The sequence below is a fragment of the Ictidomys tridecemlineatus genome, chromosome 12 (assembly GCF_052094955.1).
Source record: "Ictidomys tridecemlineatus isolate mIctTri1 chromosome 12, mIctTri1.hap1, whole genome shotgun sequence".
Classification (NCBI taxonomy): Eukaryota; Metazoa; Chordata; class Mammalia; order Rodentia; family Sciuridae; genus Ictidomys; species Ictidomys tridecemlineatus.
The window spans coordinates 102,121,487-102,138,225 of NC_135488.1; the positions used below are offsets into that span (position 1 = coordinate 102,121,487).

Sequence of the window (16,739 nt, forward strand, 5' to 3'; positions counted from 1 at the left end):
CTCCTGGCCAAGTGATTTCCTTGAGTCAGGGGTAGTGGGGGATGGCGTAGTGTCCCTCTTAGGACCCTGCCCAGACTCTCGGCCTCCTCACTGTGAGAGGAGCCTTCAGCCCAAAGTCCAGAGCCCCAAGTTAACCCTTCCCTCTCCTATTGTTCCCCTGGGGAGAAGGCCTGGGGTGGTGAAGGAGGACTGGAGGTTGGTTCTCTTGCCCTGGGCTGACTATTCTAATGAGGCCCCTCCCCCACCCACTGCTCCAGCCCTCCTTCCCCTTTCCTCTGGCCTCCTGCTGGTAACCCCCCTCCTCTGCAGCCTGGTCCTGGTGGAGGCCCCCTTCCTCCTCTGCCAGCCTCTACCGTACTGGGCGCCTGTTCTCCTGCACCGAGTGGGTTGGGGATGCGGAGCAGCTATCAGCGGCAGCATCTGACAAGCTGAGGGAAGTTGTGGGGGAAGAAGAATTTTCAGGAACTGCTGTAGAGGGGGTGAGGAGGGAGACAAAGGGGCTGTGGGGGAGTACTGAGGGTGGTGGCAGGCACGACTTTCTTCTAGACCTGGGAACCTGGTGGGGAGCTGGCATCCACTGGCTGCTGCCTACTGTGGATGTTAGAGGGGGTCCCTTCCCCTCCTGTCCTGCCACCTGCTTGCCTTATGCTGGCTGACGGGCCTCTCAGTCCTACAAACTGGGTCTTTGGGACTTCCCAGGCAAACTCCCAATCTAGGTCAGTCGTCCCTGCCTGAAGGTCAAGAAAACACAGTAGAGGGATCGGTCACCAGGTTGGGAGGTGGGGCAAGGACAGGATGGTTATTTGGAATAACTAGCTGGTGATTCCAGGAAAAGAAGTGGCTTTCCTAGAGATCTAGCCTGGGTACCTCTTCTTGGGGGAGGAGGTGATAGCTCATTGACTTGGAAGGAAGGGGAAGGAAGTTCCAGGTGAGGTTGGGGCCGGTGGGTTGAGCAATTACTCTGCATTCCTCCACCCCTGCCAGGCCACCTTGAGCTCATTTTCCCAGCTGTTTGTGGGCTGGGGGCAGAGGATACCTTATCTCATTTTAGAATTTGTTGAGTGAGAGAGAGCTATGACTAACATCATCCGTGTTTTAGGAGTCGCCACAAGAAAAAGATTTGATTTGTTGCCGTGAGGCAAAAACTTGAAGATTGAACGAAATAAAGTGAACCTACCAGTCAGTGCACTAGATCTTTGACCTTAAAACAGAGGTTCTTAACCTGGGACCCTTGGATGTGGGGTTCATTGACAGGCTTTGGAAGAGTCCTTGGAATCCTTGATATGTGTGTACATCAAGATTCTTAAACAGGTGGCCAGAAACCCTGCAGTTCAAATGCCCTTTCAGGTTGGGCAACTCTGTAAAGAAGGGACTCTGGCCGTTCAGCTACTAATGAGCTGCCAGGCTAAGGCAGGAATGGATTATTCCGACTTCTGGTTTAGTTCTCTTATTCTCCAGCTTGCTTTCTGATTACTTGAAAACTTGAGGGTGGGTTTGCACTAGCAACTTCAGGCTCTTAGAGGAAAGCTGTGTTGAAAATGGAATTTCGACCGAGCAGCGCACGTCTCTAATCAACTGCTCCGGAGGCTGAAGCAGGGGATTGAGAATTCAAAGCCAGCCTCAGCAAAAGCCAGGTGCTATCTCTAAGTAAAAGATAAAATAGAGTTTGGATATGGCTCAGTGGTTGAGTGCCTGTTACTCCCTTCTAAAAGGAACTCAGTAGTAGAACATGTGCTTGGCATGTGCAAGGACCTACACACACGCACACACACACACAGAAGTGGGATTTTTTTCCCTCTGAATCTAGTGTGCTGGAAAATGGTTGCAGAGTCTTGAAGTTTGAATTCCGGGTGTGCTAGATTCAGTAGTGGGGGTGAAATTAAGTTGAATGGTTCTCAGAACTAAGTATCAAGGATTTCATTCTCCTTTATAGGGCTCCTGGAGCAGGTTTTGAGAAGGAATGGGCGTGTGGATCGTAGCCTCAAAGACGAGTGTGATACGGTGAAAGATTGGAGACTGTTCAATGGGAAAATAACTGGGGTTTGGATTATTAATTTGTTGGTGGGATGGCAGAGAATGCCTGATCTGTGTGCTCAGCAAATAATAGAATGAATCAATGTATTTACAGTTATGAAAGGTGCACATAGAAGGTAACAGCATACAGTATGTTAGCTGTGAAGTCTGAGCATGGGAGCAGGCAGGCTCTTGAGCATTCTATAAACTTGGAGCAGATTTTGGGGGGAGATGTGCTCTATAAATAATCTGTAGGCATCACAGAACTATAACTGTGATGTGGAAACTAGGAAACTAGGAAGAAGGGATGGTGGCCAAGGGAAATTGTGGAGAAAAAGATGAGAGATCCCCTTCTTGATTGGGAAGCAAGAAAGGAGAGACTGGAGCCAATATCTGTGCCTGAACAATGGTGCATAATTAATATTTGAATAGAATCATCCTTTCCAGATCAGAGGGTGGGCAACTAATGAGCTGGCCAGGGCGTGGATTAGGCCATGGAGGGAGGTTTCCTGAGAGGCAGAAAAAAAGGCTGGAATGGAATCGAGTTATTTGAGTTCACCTTCCAACTTCAGCTGTTTCCATTTCCATGGTGAGCCAGTTGGGTTGATAAGGGAAGAGCTGTTCTCTCTGGCCCCTTACCTCCCGTCACTGTCTCCAGACCACAGACGGGAAGAGCCCCTCCATCTCACGTTGCTTTGCTAATTCCTGGAGGGGTCAAGGTGACTTGCTCTTTGTTTCCTCAGGCTGAGAAGAAAGCCAAGGTCATTGCAGTAATGAATGCTGTGGAAGAGAACCAGGGCTCCGGGGAGGCTCAGAAGGTGGAGGAGGCCAGCCCTCCTGCTGTGCAGCAGCCCACTGACCCAGCATCTCCCACTGTGGCCACCACACCCGAGCCTGTGGGGGCTGATGCTGGGGACAAGAATGCCACCAAATCAGCTGATGATGAGCCAGAGTATGAGGTGAGCGGCTTGCTACTTCACCAGCCTAGTCCAGCTCTTTCCTGGGGCCTTCTCCTGCCAGCTCCTCCCATCCTGCTCTCCATCTCCCTCTGGCCGCTCACTCTCTACCTGACCCCGGGCCCCGATTTTGCTGTCTCCCTCCTTTCATGTGGAGCTTTCTCCTGGCTGTCTTGCCCCCAGATGGCTAGGGCTAGGGTTGCCATGGGGGGATCAGGGTGGCAGGGCATCATGACCGCCGTGTAATTATTTCTGCTCCTTGGGGCTCCAGGACGGCCGGGGCTTTGGCATTGGGGAGCTGGTGTGGGGGAAACTGCGGGGCTTCTCCTGGTGGCCAGGCCGCATTGTGTCTTGGTGGATGACGGGCCGGAGCCGTGCAGCTGAAGGCACCCGCTGGGTCATGTGGTTCGGAGACGGCAAGTTCTCAGTGGTGAGTGTGGGGTTGGCTGGAGTGTGTTGGGGGGTCGCAGACCCGGGGCCTGTAGTTGTAGCAGTTTATCTAGAATTGGGGTGGTGGAAGTAGGCTCTTTTTACCTGCATGTGGTGAATGGAAGAAACCCTGGAGATGACTAAGTGGCACCCCTGGCTCAGATTGTGGGTGTTTCTGCCAGCCTGTTAGCTGCCAGGAGTCCCTTCGTAGGAATTTCTTTCCTGGCCTTCAGGTGGTCTTCCCGCTTTTGCTCATTTGTCATTAATTGTCAATACTTTAGGCCCTATAGGCCCAGACTGACTCTGGTACTCCCAGCCCTGATAATTGCGAGGCATTCGGAGGGGGATTGGGAGTGGGAGAGGAACAAACGGTCTGCTCGTCCCCAGGTGTGTGTAGAGAAGCTGATGCCACTGAGCTCGTTCTGCAGCGCCTTCCACCAGGCCACCTACAACAAGCAGCCCATGTACCGCAAAGCCATCTACGAAGTCCTCCAGGTGAGCGGTGCCTCCTGGGGCACAGAGGAGGGAGCTTAGCCAGTGGGGCCACCAGGAGGCCCGGAAGCTGCCCTGAAATTGGGCATTGCTTAAGACCCTTTGTCGGGGACTTTTTTCCTTCTGAGCTTACTTACTCACCTCCTGCTTCTAGGCTCTGCCTCTTCAGATGGTCTCCCATCCCCACCCCTGCCCACCTTCACTGCTCTTGGAGTCCGCCCTTGAGTAGGCCTCACCTGCCATCCAGCCTGTGCTGACCCATGCTCCCATATGTTGCCCTCCAGGTGGCCAGTAGCCGTGCCGGGAAGCTGTTTCCAGCCTGCCATGACAGTGACGAGAGTGACACTGCCAAGGCTGTGGAGGTGCAGAACAAGCAGATGATTGAATGGGCCCTCGGGGGTTTCCAGCCCTCTGGCCCGAAGGGCCTAGAGCCACCAGAAGGTAAATGGGTCCTCAGCCCAGCCTTTTGGCACCCCTACCAGCCAGATTTCTGCCAGGGCTAGGAGAGCCATTTGTTGGGGAGAGCTGTCAAGGTCCCACAGAGGGGCCCAGAGGAGTGGCTATGGCCTCCCTCCCCTGGATTCAGGGTTGTGTTGGAAATTGAGAATAATCTGCTCTGCACTGGCTTGCCTGACCCTGAGAATTGGGAGGTAGGAATCAGTTGAGGACCAGGCTACACCCCACGTAGGTGGCATGGTAAGGGAGTTGGGGTTCCATGTCAGCCTGTAACTGATCTGGTCACCTGCCTTCCTGGTGCAGAGGAGAAAAATCCCTACAAGGAAGTTTACACAGACATGTGGGTTGAACCCGAGGCAGCTGCCTATGCACCACCCCCACCAGCCAAAAAGCCACGAAAGAGCACAACTGAGAAGCCCAAGGTCAAGGAGATTATTGATGAACGCACAAGAGGTGGGTGGCCTCCCTCAGGAGGGTGGCCTGCCATGGGGCAGTCAAAGCCGGGGTGGCCTCTTATGCAGCCTTCTCTCCCCTCTGCAGAGCGGCTGGTGTATGAGGTGCGGCAGAAATGCCGGAACATTGAGGGTGAGTCTGTCTCTTGGGGTCAGGGTACTCCTCGCACAGGCAAGAGACTCTGGCTGATTGTGTAGCATGGGCACACAGTGGCATTGGCACAGATTTTTGGAAAGGTTGGAATACCATGGGTCCCATGACATCAGCACTCAATGTGGAGGCCTGTCTGCTTGTCCTGCCACCGCCAGCCTGTTTCACATGCCATCTGTCATCCTGGTGCCATGAATTTGCTTTCCTGTCAATGGCATGGTCTGGCTTTTGGGGTTTGTGATACCCTAGTGAGTCAGAAGTGAGGCCTTGGTGGATTTGATTGAATGTGGTCTAAGGATGATCTCTTGGCCTTTAATCCTTCCCTGCCTATCATCCCAATCCATCTCCTTGCCATAATGATAGTGACCTTGATGGTATCCCTGGAAGGACTGGGGACAGAGACCAGGCTGCCCCTGGAATAATTCCAGAACAATAAAGCCAGGAAAGGAACCTCTTCTCACGAGTGGGTTTTCCTCCACATTACCCTGTTGCTGGATGGTGGCATTGCTGCTCTATAGGATTGGAGCTTCTGGCTTCTTTCTGCCTGCCTTTTTGGCTACTGCCCTAATAACCCTTTTTGTGGAATGTCTCTTGAGCTGGGCCTTGCTCTGGTGAGGGGCTTTAGAGTTGCTCACAAAACATATGCTGCTTTCCAGATATTTGCATCTCTTGTGGGAGCCTCAATGTCACCCTGGAGCATCCTCTGTTCATTGGTGGAATGTGCCAGAACTGCAAGGTAGGAGAGCCTGCCTGCCTTTCTGGCTCTTGGGGGCTAGTATCTAGTGGAGGGGGTATGCTGTAGATTCCAGGAAGAGAGTCCTGAGTGAAGGGACTCTTGGGCTCCAAGCTCTGGCTTGTTCTTATTTCTGTCTTCAGAGATCCTCTCAAGCCCCATTCTAGGCCTGAGATGTGGGCATGGGGGGGGGGGCGGGGAGGAGGGGCTTAAGTGGCAGTTACTAATTTGAAGGGGTAGGCAGCAGAGAGGTGGGGTCAAGCAGGCTGACCCGGTGGGTTGCTGTGTCCTTAGGAGCCCTGGGAGGAAAGCTGTAGGATGGAGCAGGGTGGTGGGCAGCCCTCTTTTGCCCCCGGCCTTGCTCTTAAGCCTTCTGTGGTCTGTCTCCTGTGGTATGTGGGGAGACGAGGCTTCCCATTCCTAGTTCTGGGATTCAGGCCTGACCCTGGGTGGCAGGGTTCTGTCTCTAGGGCTGAGTCAAGGCTCCAAGAGGCCAGGTTCATGGCCTGCCTTGACCCTGGCTGTGCTGGGCCGTACCATGGTGGTCTCTGACTCCCTGCATTGCTTCCTAGAACTGCTTCCTGGAGTGTGCGTACCAGTATGACGATGACGGTTATCAGTCTTATTGTACCATCTGCTGTGGGGGCCGTGAGGTGCTCATGTGTGGGAACAACAACTGCTGTAGGTGAGACTCCCCACTTCAGACATACGGGGTCCTCCCTCCTTGCCTGGGACCTGAGCTGTCCTGCTGTGCTCCAACAGCCACGCTCTGGACTGTGTGTGTCCATTCCAGGTCGCACATTTTGGTCTCCTGGGCTGGGACTGAGAGGCCCCACCTGCTCACTGGGTTTCCTTTCAGGTGTTTTTGTGTGGAGTGCGTGGATCTCTTGGTGGGGCCGGGGGCTGCCCAAGCAGCCATTAAGGAAGACCCCTGGAACTGCTACATGTGCGGGCACAAGGGCACTTATGGGCTTCTGCGGCGGCGGGACGACTGGCCCTCACGGCTTCAGATGTTCTTCGCCAATAACCACGACCAGGAATTTGTGAGTGCTGGACCTAAAATGTAGTCTCAAATGCTCTTAGCTGACCCAGGCAGAGCACTTCAGTGGGTAGCAGGGCCCCTGGACAGTGAGCAGAAGTGGTCAAGTGACGCATAGGGTGTTCAGACCTATAAGACCTAGTGCATTAATCATCAGCTGGGAAGGCCAGCCCAGGGTGGGGGTCTGTGGGATGGTTGTGGGTATAGACCTGACCACCAAATTCACTGCTTAGGATCCTCCGAAGGTTTACCCACCTGTCCCAGCCGAGAAAAGGAAGCCCATCCGGGTGCTGTCTCTCTTTGATGGAATTGCTACAGGTGAGTGGCATAGGTTCCAAAAGGTGCTGGCTTCTTTGTCCTTTGACAGGAGAGACATCTAAGTGTGTTGGCATTAGAGCTATGAAAATGTTATCCTAGCCCGGGCATGGCGCATACCTGTAATCCCAGGGACTCGGGAGGCTAAGGCAGGATAACTGTGAGTTCAGCAATGGCGAGGCACTAAGCTAACTCAATGAGACCCTGTTGCTAAATAAAATACAAAAAGGGCTGGGGATGTGGCCCAGTGGTTGAGTGCCCCTGAGTTCAATCCCCAGTACAAAAAAAAAAAAAAGAAAAAGAAAGATTATAAAATGTTATCCTACACTAGCCGGTCGCAGTGGCATGTACCTGTAAGCCCAGCTGCTGGGAGGCTGAGGCAAGAGTCAGCAGTTAAGGCCAGCCTGTGCAACTTGGCAAGACCCTATCTCAAATTTTTGAAAAAAGGGCTGGGGATGTAGCCCAATGCTGCCCCATGGTTCAATCCCCGGTACTGCAGGGAGAATTATCCTAAAGAGGAAACTTTGATTTAGCCAAAACTAAAAAGTAAAAGAAGACAAACCAACCTGCCCAGTGGTGCTTCCCCTAAGGAAAGAGATCCTGCAGTGGAGTAAGGAGTAACTGCTATAACAAGAGTCAATTCCAGCAACTCAAGAGGCTGAGATGGGAGGATCCCAAGTTCAAGGCCAATCTTAGCAACTTAGTGTGACCCTGTCTCAAAATAAAAAATAAAGGGCTAGGGATGTAGCTCAGTGGTAAAAGTGCTCTTGGACTAAATCCCTAATACCAAAACAAAGAAATTAAATAAATAATACAGGATAAACTAGGTGATTTATAGAAGGCCATTTAAATTACCCATAATTCTTTAACATTTTTGGTGTATGTCCTTTTAGAATTGTTTTTTTTGTGTATGTTTATGTAATCATGCCTCTCTAGTTACATTAAGATTGTCAACGCGTGCTGTTTTGTAGCTTGGCTTGTCATTTCTTATAACCCCTTTTCACGTCAGCCGATGTAGAGCTATATTCATTAGTGCTATATAGGATTTCCTCAAATGAAAGCACTGTAATTTTGACTCAGGAGGCGGAGGTAGGAGTGATTACAAGTTCAAGGCTAGTCTCAGCAACTCAACCAGACCCTGGCTCATTCAAGGACTGGGAATGTAGCTCAGTGATAAAGTGTCCTTGGGTTCAATCCCCAGTGCAGGGAAAAAAATAAAATTATTGCAGTTTATTAACTAATCCCCATTAGGTTATTTCCTGGGTTTTTTTTTTTTTTTCATTATTATAAGCAGTGCTGTGACAAACTTCCTTATAAATATATTCTTTGTTTGTTTTTTGGTACCAGAGATTTAACCCAGGGGCATTTAGCCACTAAGCCATATCTCCAGTCCTTTTTATTTTTTGAGACAGACTCATTCCTGAGTCTGGCTTTGAACTTGTGATTTCCTGCCTCAATCTTCTGGGTTGCTGGGGTGATAGACCTGTACCACTGTGCCCAGATTAATATATCTTTATACACTTAAGCCATAATCTTCTTAGGAGAAATTCTTAGGGAACGCTGGGTCTTGGTCAGGCGGCATCATCATCATCATCATCTTTATGCAGCTCTTGATGCCCACCGAAAACTCTCCTAAAAGGTCAACATATAATATAGCCACCCCTACCCTCTCCCCAGGCTGAGGGCCTCTCTGTTTCTAAGAATGTAATTGCTGGGCTTGGGATGCAACTCAGTGCTAGAGAGCTTGCTTTGCATGCACAAGGCCCTGGTCAACCCTTAGAATTTGTGTCTAAGTGTGATTGAAGGGTGGTACAGGTGGTCTAAGCATGAGGGCCTTGGCCAAAGGGTGAGGTGGGAGTGACATCCCACCCAGATGTTTGTCTTCTGTTCTCAGCTCACTGCTGATATCCTACAAATCTAGAGAAATTCACATGCAATTTGAGTTTCCCAGGCTAGACCCTCGGGATTTTCCAAAATTATGTCACAACCGAGAAGCTATAAAAGCTCCTTGGAGAGACCTGTTGGAAGCAGTAGAAATGGTGTCACTGTCCTCCATTTCTCTTGAAGCTCTTGGGGTCTGTTCTTATTGTTTCCTTATCTCAGCATTGATGGAGGGATTGTTGTCAGGAAGTTAGCTCAGGAGGTACAGCATGTGAACCCTTTTACTTGGCTCGGACATTTGCAGTCCAAGGGAGGGACCAAATTCTAATTTGGTCCCTCTCTTGGACTGCAAATGTCCAAAAAAAAAAAAAAAAGAAAAAGAAAAAAGAGAAATACTCTAATGAGATTGAAGGATAGAAAGTGCTAAGGTATTCCAGATGAGGGGCAGGTGATTCCAGGGGACTATTGATGAGATGGGCATTAGAGGATTTCCTCAAATGAAAGTACTGTAATTTTGACTCAGGAGGTGGAGTCAAAAAACCTGTAGACCAGGTGGCCTCCTGTTAAGTCTTGAAGGGTGGGATAGAATCTCAGGTGGAGATGATACAGGGGTGAGGAAGGACAAAGATCTAAATGTAGAAACTATTAGAAGGCCACCAAAAACTAAATAGTTCTCCCAGGATCCCCAAACTAACTACTGTCTGACCACCTTCCTAGTAGGCCAAACTAGGTATAAAATAGAACTACCACACCCTTGGTTGAGAAAGGATTTCAGACAGGTGCATAGGTAGGGCAGAGATGGGCCTGCAGCTGACCCCTTTTGTCTGGCTGGCACAGGGCTCCTGGTGCTGAAGGACTTGGGCATCCAGGTGGACCGCTACATAGCTTCGGAGGTGTGTGAGGACTCCATCACAGTGGGCATGGTGCGACATCAGGGGAAGATCATGTACGTCGGGGACGTCCGCAGTGTCACACAGAAGCATGTACGTCAGTGCTGCGGGGCACATCCCCCCTTCTCTGCCCCTGCACATTCAGCTCCTGGAGGCAGGCGCCCCCCCCTCCCTTTTCCTTCTTTTCATCTGCTGTTTCCCTTTCACCCTTCCCCAGCCTCCTTATCTTCCAGTTTTGTCTTTGACTTGCAAAGGAAATAGGCAAATTGAAAATGGGAGCTTGGGGCTGAAGGTGTAGCTCAGTGGTGCACCCCTTGCTGGCATGCAAGAGGCCCTGGCTTCTATCCCTAGCACTAAGCAGGTGTAGGAATGGAATTTGGAAGCTTATATTTTGGGGCTCACTTGCTCTCTGGGTTGATTTCTTGGCCCTTTATGGTAAAGCACTTCAAATCGAAGAGGAGGGTTCCCATCTTCTGAGTACTTTGGGCAGATAGCTTTACCAACTTCCACTTCCAGGAGAGCTCGGCAGGATCTTGGCGTAAGATCCTCTGTTCTGCCAGTTTTCTGGGTCTACCTCAGGAATCCTCTGGAGGGCACTCATATGGCACAGACACCCTGCCCAGCTTCCTGGGGCTCCTGCCCACTAAGGGGCTGCTTCACTTGCTTGGCACAGCCTGCTCTGCTGGCCTCAGGGATGGTCCCAGTTTGGTCTGCTTACCCAGAGATCCTCTATGACTGCTGCATCCACAGATCGTTCCTCTGCCTCTGTCCCTGGGCAGCAGACCCATCATGTTGCCTTTGTCTTCCCAGATCCAGGAGTGGGGCCCATTCGATCTGGTGATTGGGGGCAGTCCCTGCAATGATCTCTCAATCGTCAATCCTGCCCGCAAGGGACTCTACGGTAGGTGTTGTCCTCACCCCGCTACCTTTTGAGCTGGTGCTTTCGCACTTAGGTTTCCTCGTTAGATATTTCTACCCTGGGACAGCTCCTCCCAATAACCCTGTCTTCCCTTGCCCTCCCCATGCCCAAGCCATACCACTGTCTGATGCAGACAGCTCCAGCTGATGGCTTTTTCTTCCGACCTCTCAGAGGGCACTGGCCGGCTCTTCTTTGAGTTCTACCGCCTCCTGCATGATGCGCGGCCCAAGGAGGGAGATGACCGCCCCTTCTTCTGGCTCTTTGAGAATGTGGTGGCCATGGGCGTTAGTGACAAGAGGGACATCTCGCGATTTCTCGAGGTATAGCCAGCAACCTTGGTTTGGCCAGCTCACTAATGGCTTCTACCTTGGACTGCTGCTTCATCCCTGTCTCATCTGCATTGTGGAGCTGGGGACTGGTGACTTCACTTTGCAAGGGGCCTGTTTGGGAAGCTCTGGGCTTCCCAAGTAGAAAGGGAGGCTCCCCACCCCCACCTTGTGTGAAGGAATGGGTACGCTTGCTCTAGAAGGTGGTAGCGTGGACATGGACCTCTGGTTGAAGGACCTGAATCTAAATCTGGTGAGGTAGCAGACTCCTGGGGTTAGGGATTCTGTGTGATGCTAACACTTAGGAGACCTTCCAGATGCGCATGTAATTTTCTGTGACCGAAACGGCTTGTCTTTATTCCCTGGCACCATGATGGGTGCTTTATGGCATCTGGGAAAAAAACATGGCTTACTCTTTTATTTCCTATGATGTGAGTCCCAGTTAAGCTCTGAGCCAAGCATGAGCCACACACAGGATTTCCATAGCCAGACACATCTTGTGGTTGGGCCCTCTGGGAGCTTGAGTCCACATTCCCAAATCTTGGGCCAGAAACACCTCCAACTGCTGTTGCCACTTTAAATGTGAGCGGGCATCTACTTGGCTTATCAAGTGGACACAGCGAACACATCTACGCTCATTGGCGATTACTCTTTGCCTCTGGGTGGTCAGGAGTGGCCTTGTCCAATATCTGCCATGGGTGGCCATTTACATTGACATCAGAATTCTCGGTTCTCCCATCACAGTGGCCTCATTTCAAGTACAAAGTGAACATCTACAGCTAGTAGACCAGTGGCTACGGCAGTGAATAATGCAGATAGAGGGTAATTCCCATCCTTGCAGAAAGTTTAAGCGGACAATGCCAGCCTGGAATAATCCAGCAAAAGCATATGGACTGTGGCTAGGTTTAATTCCAGCTTTTCCTAGGGGCTTCAGGCTATTCCAGTGTGTGGCCTCCTCAGAGAGTCATAAGAGGCTTTGAGGCCTTAAGGATCTCAACCAGCAAAATTACCCAGAGCTATTTAATTTTCCTCCTTTGCTCATCTTTAAACTATCTCCTATTTTGTAGTCCAACCCTGTGATGATTGATGCCAAAGAAGTGTCAGCTGCACATAGGGCCCGCTACTTCTGGGGTAACCTTCCCGGTATGAACAGGTTGGTGAGCGCTCCTGGGCCCAGGGGGCTGTGGGAGGGTGTCTGCAAGGTGAGGTTAGTGAGGGTCCTTCCCAGGCCAGCCTTCTCTGCTGAATGCCTGCTGTTCTGCCATGTTCTTTATTCCTTGAGCAAAAAAGGAAATCTGGATATAGAAAATACGTTGCCTTGAAACTAGCAGCCAGGCATGGTGGTACATACCTGTAATCTCAGAGACTTAGGAGGCTGTGGTGGGAGGGTCGCAAGTTCAAGGCCAACCTCAGCAACTAACAAGACCCTATCTCAAAATAAAAAATAAAAGGGTTGGGGGTTGTGGCTCAGTGGTAGAGTGCCCCTTGATTCAATCCCTAGTAACAGACAAATAAACAAAACCTAAAAAGTCCCAGAAAAAAGCCAGCAACCAAGACCTTTAAAGGTACATTTTTAATACAAAAAGAGTCCTGTGCTGCAGAGTTCTAGTTGGTTTGCCCTCATCTATGTGTGCAGAGCCAGCTATCCCTTAGGTCCTGAGGAAAAGCCACGGATGATGGGGTGGACGTGGAGGGGAGAGGGGATCTGGAGCAGCACCCTTCCTGTTTGAGGATTCTGTGTTCCTCGTACTTGGTTGGCTGCAGGCCCCTTATTGGGAGAATTTTCTACTCTTGGGTCTCCCGGATGAGAGGAAATTTCATTTCTTCAGGTGTCATGGTTGCATTATAGAAAGGCCTTGGAGAAGAAAGGAACTGTTCCAGCTTTTGCAGTTGAAAAGCAAAACCATGACCACCTGCTCTCAAGGCCCAGTCTAGGGGGATATGTTGTCCAGAATGTTTGAGTCAGGGATTTTAAATCTATAAATAAAAAATATCATTTAGCTTGGCTTTAGTCATCTAAGGTCCTTCTTCGCCATTCTTGTGAAGTTGTAGGGCCTTTCCTATTTTATACCAGTTTTTCAAAGCTGCTATCTTTTGCAAGGGTTTGCTGAGGAGGAGATGGGTGAGGAGGCAGCTTACCTGAAACTGCCCCTGCAGGGCCCCCAAGATATGTGTGTGTGTTGGAAAAGTGTGAATTTAAATGGTCCAGTGTTTCTCTGTCTCTCTCTGGTTTTTTTCCCCCCTTGTCCTGAAGATTGAACCCAGGGATACTCTACCACTGAGCCACCTCCAGCCCTTTTTATTTTGAGATGGGATCTTGCTAAATTGCCAAGCCTGTCCCAGAATTTGTGATCCCCCTGCCTTGGGCTCCTGATATCCTTGGGATTACAAGTGTGTGACACCACACCCGACTTCTGGTCCATTGTTTCTCTAGAACCACTCCTAGCTGACCTTAGTTCTATGGGATTATTTGCACCTGCTTCTTCCAACTATAAAATACAGAACTCTTGAGGTGTTCTGGAAGGAGCAAAGGCATCATGGATGGTACATCCCCAACAGAGGCATCTGGTTTGACCTCAAGCCCCGTTTCCCTACTTAGATTCTGTAGTATTCTGGGAAACCTTCGTGAAATACTCAGAAGATAATCAGAAAAGGACAGCACTAAAGGTGATTTTTAGTCATCAACCTACCTGCTGAGAGGTGACATATTCAGTGTCAGAGTATTTTAGTTTTTCAAGGCCTGTGTAGAACCTGAAGTCTTTGGTGCATACCTGTAATCTCAGAAACTAGAGTCCTAGGCTGAGGCAGGAGGATCACAGGTATGAAGCCAGACCTGGCAATTTAGCAAGATCCTATCTCAAATTGAAAAAATAAGAAAGATAAAATGGTTGGGTGCAGCAGCGCATACCCTTGGTATGATTCCAGTGACTCAGAAGGTGGAGGCAAGGGCATTATAAGTTCAATGCTAACCTCAGCAATTTAGCAAGACCCTCATCAACTTAGTGAGATAAATAAAACAGGCTGGGTGCAGTGGCACATACCTATAATCCCAGAGACTTTGCAGACTGAGGCAGGAGGATCTCAAGTTTGAGGTCACTCTGAGCAATTTAGCAAGACTAGACCTGGGAATGTGGCTCACTGGTAGGTAGAGTGCCCCTGGGTTCTACTCCCAGAACTACAATAAATAATACTGAAAAAATTAGTTAAAAGAGGACCAGAGACATAGCTCAGTGGTAAAGTACCACTGGGATCAATTTCCAATACAAAAAATAAACAAATAGGGTGTAGGCTTGTGGCCCAGTGGTAGAGCACAAGATCCTGGGTTCAATCCCCAGTGCCAGAAAAGGGGAGTAAGGGCAGGAGATGTGGTTCAGTGGTAGAGCGCTTGCCTGGCATGGATGAAGCTGTGGGTCAGATACCCAGGACCACAAATAATAACAACAATAATTAATCTTTCACTGTACATTAAAGCGTACAGTCCAGTGGATTTCATCTTATGTCCACACCCTATATAATCATCACCACAAGTAAGATCAGAATATTCTGTCATCCCCAAAACCTGTGGTAGAATTCTGAAAACTTGGCATATTTTAAAATAACCGATTAAAAAAAAAGAAAGGTGCTGCTGGGCATGGTGGCGCATGCCCGTCATCTCTCAGCTTGGGAGGCTGAGGCAGGAGGATCATGAGTTCAAAGCCAGCTTCAGCAAAAGCGAAGCCCTAAGCAACTCACTGAGACCCTAAATAAAATACAAAATAGAGCTGGGGATGTGGCTCAGTGGCCTGGTGCCCCTGAGTTCAATCCCCCTTTTGGCTAGGTATTATCTGTCTACTGTAAATTTGAGACCCACTTTTGAATTTGCCTGTTGGATGAAGGCTCAGTTGATTTGTGTATGTGGATGGCCGTTGTGTGTGTGTGGGGAGGGGTTGGGAAATTTGAAGAGGGTTACAGTGTGTGTGCACACATGATGAGGATGTGGGCTTTTTATCTGCCTTTTAGTCAGTTGCTGCTGGGGGTTAGCACCTTACTGGGGACCTTCCTGCTATTCTCCAGGTCTCTGATGTCACATGCTCTCTTCTGCCCCCTAGGCCATTGGCATCCACTGTGAATGATAAGCTGGAGCTGCAGGAGTGTCTGGAACATGGCAGAATAGCCAAGGTCAGCCCCCACCCAGGCCCTCCACTGTGCTCCAGGGAGAGGGGCAGGGGGCAGGGCTGGGTGGGACAGTGGCAGGGCTGTCTCCTTCCCTCTGCCTGCCCCTCAGGGCACAGCCAGTGTGGAGAAGCAGTTTAGGAGATGGTGCAGGGTCACATAGCCTGTCAGCTGGGGACGGCCCAAAGCTACTGACCTTTAGCCCTTCATCCCTAGAGAGTACCTCCCACCTTCTCTTGGGAGTGACACACTAAGCATCTGGGACCTGCTGTGTTCTTTTAAAAAATTGTACTTAGTTGAAACCTACTACAAGAGCCTTCATAGCAGAGGGGTACGTCCTATAATGTGGATTTCTCTGGGAAATCTTGTGAGAGTGGGTGAGGTTCCAGTGCCAGCAGCTTCCAACACTTAGGACTGTTGACACCCACAACTTTGGTCATGTGGGTCATATGATATGCTTTTCCCTGTAAATTACTATATCTCTAGAGAATCCATTCTTTGGAGGATTTAGAGAGTACAGTGGCCAGAGCTGTTGCCTCTTAAGTCTGACTAGCTAGATTGGACCCAGGGTGGCCAGGTGACATCAAGGTGGGAAGAGAAGAAGGGCCATGGGGATGGGGAGGTTCTTCCCTGCAAACCCAGCTCCTCCAGAGCCAGCCAGGACCCAGGCTCGCCTTCCTAGCTAGTGTTTGGTGCGGGCGATGTGTGCTTATTCCTCTTTTCTCTCCGTCTTCTAGTTCAGCAAAGTGAGGACCATTACTACTAGGTCAAACTCCATAAAACAGGGCAAAGACCAGCATTTCCCCGTCTTCATGAATGAGAAAGAGGACATCCTATGGTGCACTGAAATGGAAAGGTACTGTGTTGGCCTCTGAGTGAGGCATCCTGACTGCTGTGCTTGAGGGAAGGGTCTTCACTTTTCCTACCAGGCTACTGTTTCCCACAGATTCAGTGTGAGGGAGGGCCTTGCTGGGCATTTCCAATATAGCAGGACCCTGGGGAGGGAGTGACTGGCTGGTCACAACTCAGGAGGGGTCTAGGAATCAGCTCCTAATGCCTGGGCTCCCAGAGAGCCTACTGCACCCTCCAGAAATGCTGCAACCCTGGAGGCTTCCTTAACTTATACTGTGGGTAAATCAGCACAGCATCTGGGACCTTGTGGACTGCACAGCCTCTGTACCCTGGTTGGGTGAAAACTGGGATCAAGGCAAGGGGCTGAATCAGTTTCTCGTTCTCTGGGTATAACTAGAATTTAGCCAGGCAGAGAGAACATTTTCACAAACAGGAAATCGTTGAACTTGTGAAGTCGGGCAGGAGTTCAGCTCCTTTTGGAACTCCTGACTGTTTCAGGGGTGAATCAAGAAGTGGAGTGTGTTACATTCAGACTTGTGCTGTGTCCACCCTGTACCTAGATCTCATGTGCAGGGGAACTATATAGTGTGTCTAGGAGGCATTTTGGGGGTGCTCTTTGAAAGACTTGTTTTTTGGGGGGATGGTCTGGGGATGGAAGCCAGGGCTTTGCGCGTGCCAGGCCA

General features: G+C 50.1%; 1 protein-coding gene across 9 annotated transcripts in view; it reads left to right on the forward strand.

Annotated features, from left to right (window-relative positions):
- Nucleotides 1-16,739, forward strand: part of Dnmt3a (DNA methyltransferase 3 alpha) — a 103,796-nt gene that overhangs the window by 80,405 nt on the left and 6,652 nt on the right. For 4 of the 9 annotated variants that reach the window (XM_078029552.1, XM_040271406.2, XM_040271414.2 and 1 more), the window contains 16 exons: nucleotides 2,757-2,972; nucleotides 3,241-3,399; nucleotides 3,786-3,893; nucleotides 4,175-4,331; nucleotides 4,650-4,799; nucleotides 4,887-4,931; nucleotides 5,606-5,685; nucleotides 6,255-6,367; nucleotides 6,542-6,725; nucleotides 6,955-7,039; nucleotides 9,755-9,900; nucleotides 10,618-10,708; nucleotides 10,898-11,046; nucleotides 12,120-12,205; nucleotides 15,141-15,210; nucleotides 15,942-16,060. In XM_078029552.1, the coding sequence (XP_077885678.1) occupies nucleotides 2,757-2,972; nucleotides 3,241-3,399; nucleotides 3,786-3,893; nucleotides 4,175-4,331; nucleotides 4,650-4,799; nucleotides 4,887-4,931; nucleotides 5,606-5,685; nucleotides 6,255-6,367; nucleotides 6,542-6,725; nucleotides 6,955-7,039; nucleotides 9,755-9,900; nucleotides 10,618-10,708; nucleotides 10,898-11,046; nucleotides 12,120-12,205; nucleotides 15,141-15,210; nucleotides 15,942-16,060 (1,958 nt within the window). Of the gene's footprint in view, nucleotides 1-123; nucleotides 480-1,933; nucleotides 2,041-2,756; nucleotides 2,973-3,240; nucleotides 3,400-3,785; nucleotides 3,894-4,174; nucleotides 4,332-4,649; nucleotides 4,800-4,886; nucleotides 4,932-5,605; nucleotides 5,686-6,254; nucleotides 6,368-6,541; nucleotides 6,726-6,954; nucleotides 7,040-9,754; nucleotides 9,901-10,617; nucleotides 10,709-10,897; nucleotides 11,047-12,119; nucleotides 12,206-15,140; nucleotides 15,211-15,941; nucleotides 16,061-16,739 lie in introns of those variants that run through there. The other 5 variants (XM_040271413.2, XM_040271409.2, XM_040271411.2 and 2 more) reach the window with 4 other exon arrangements.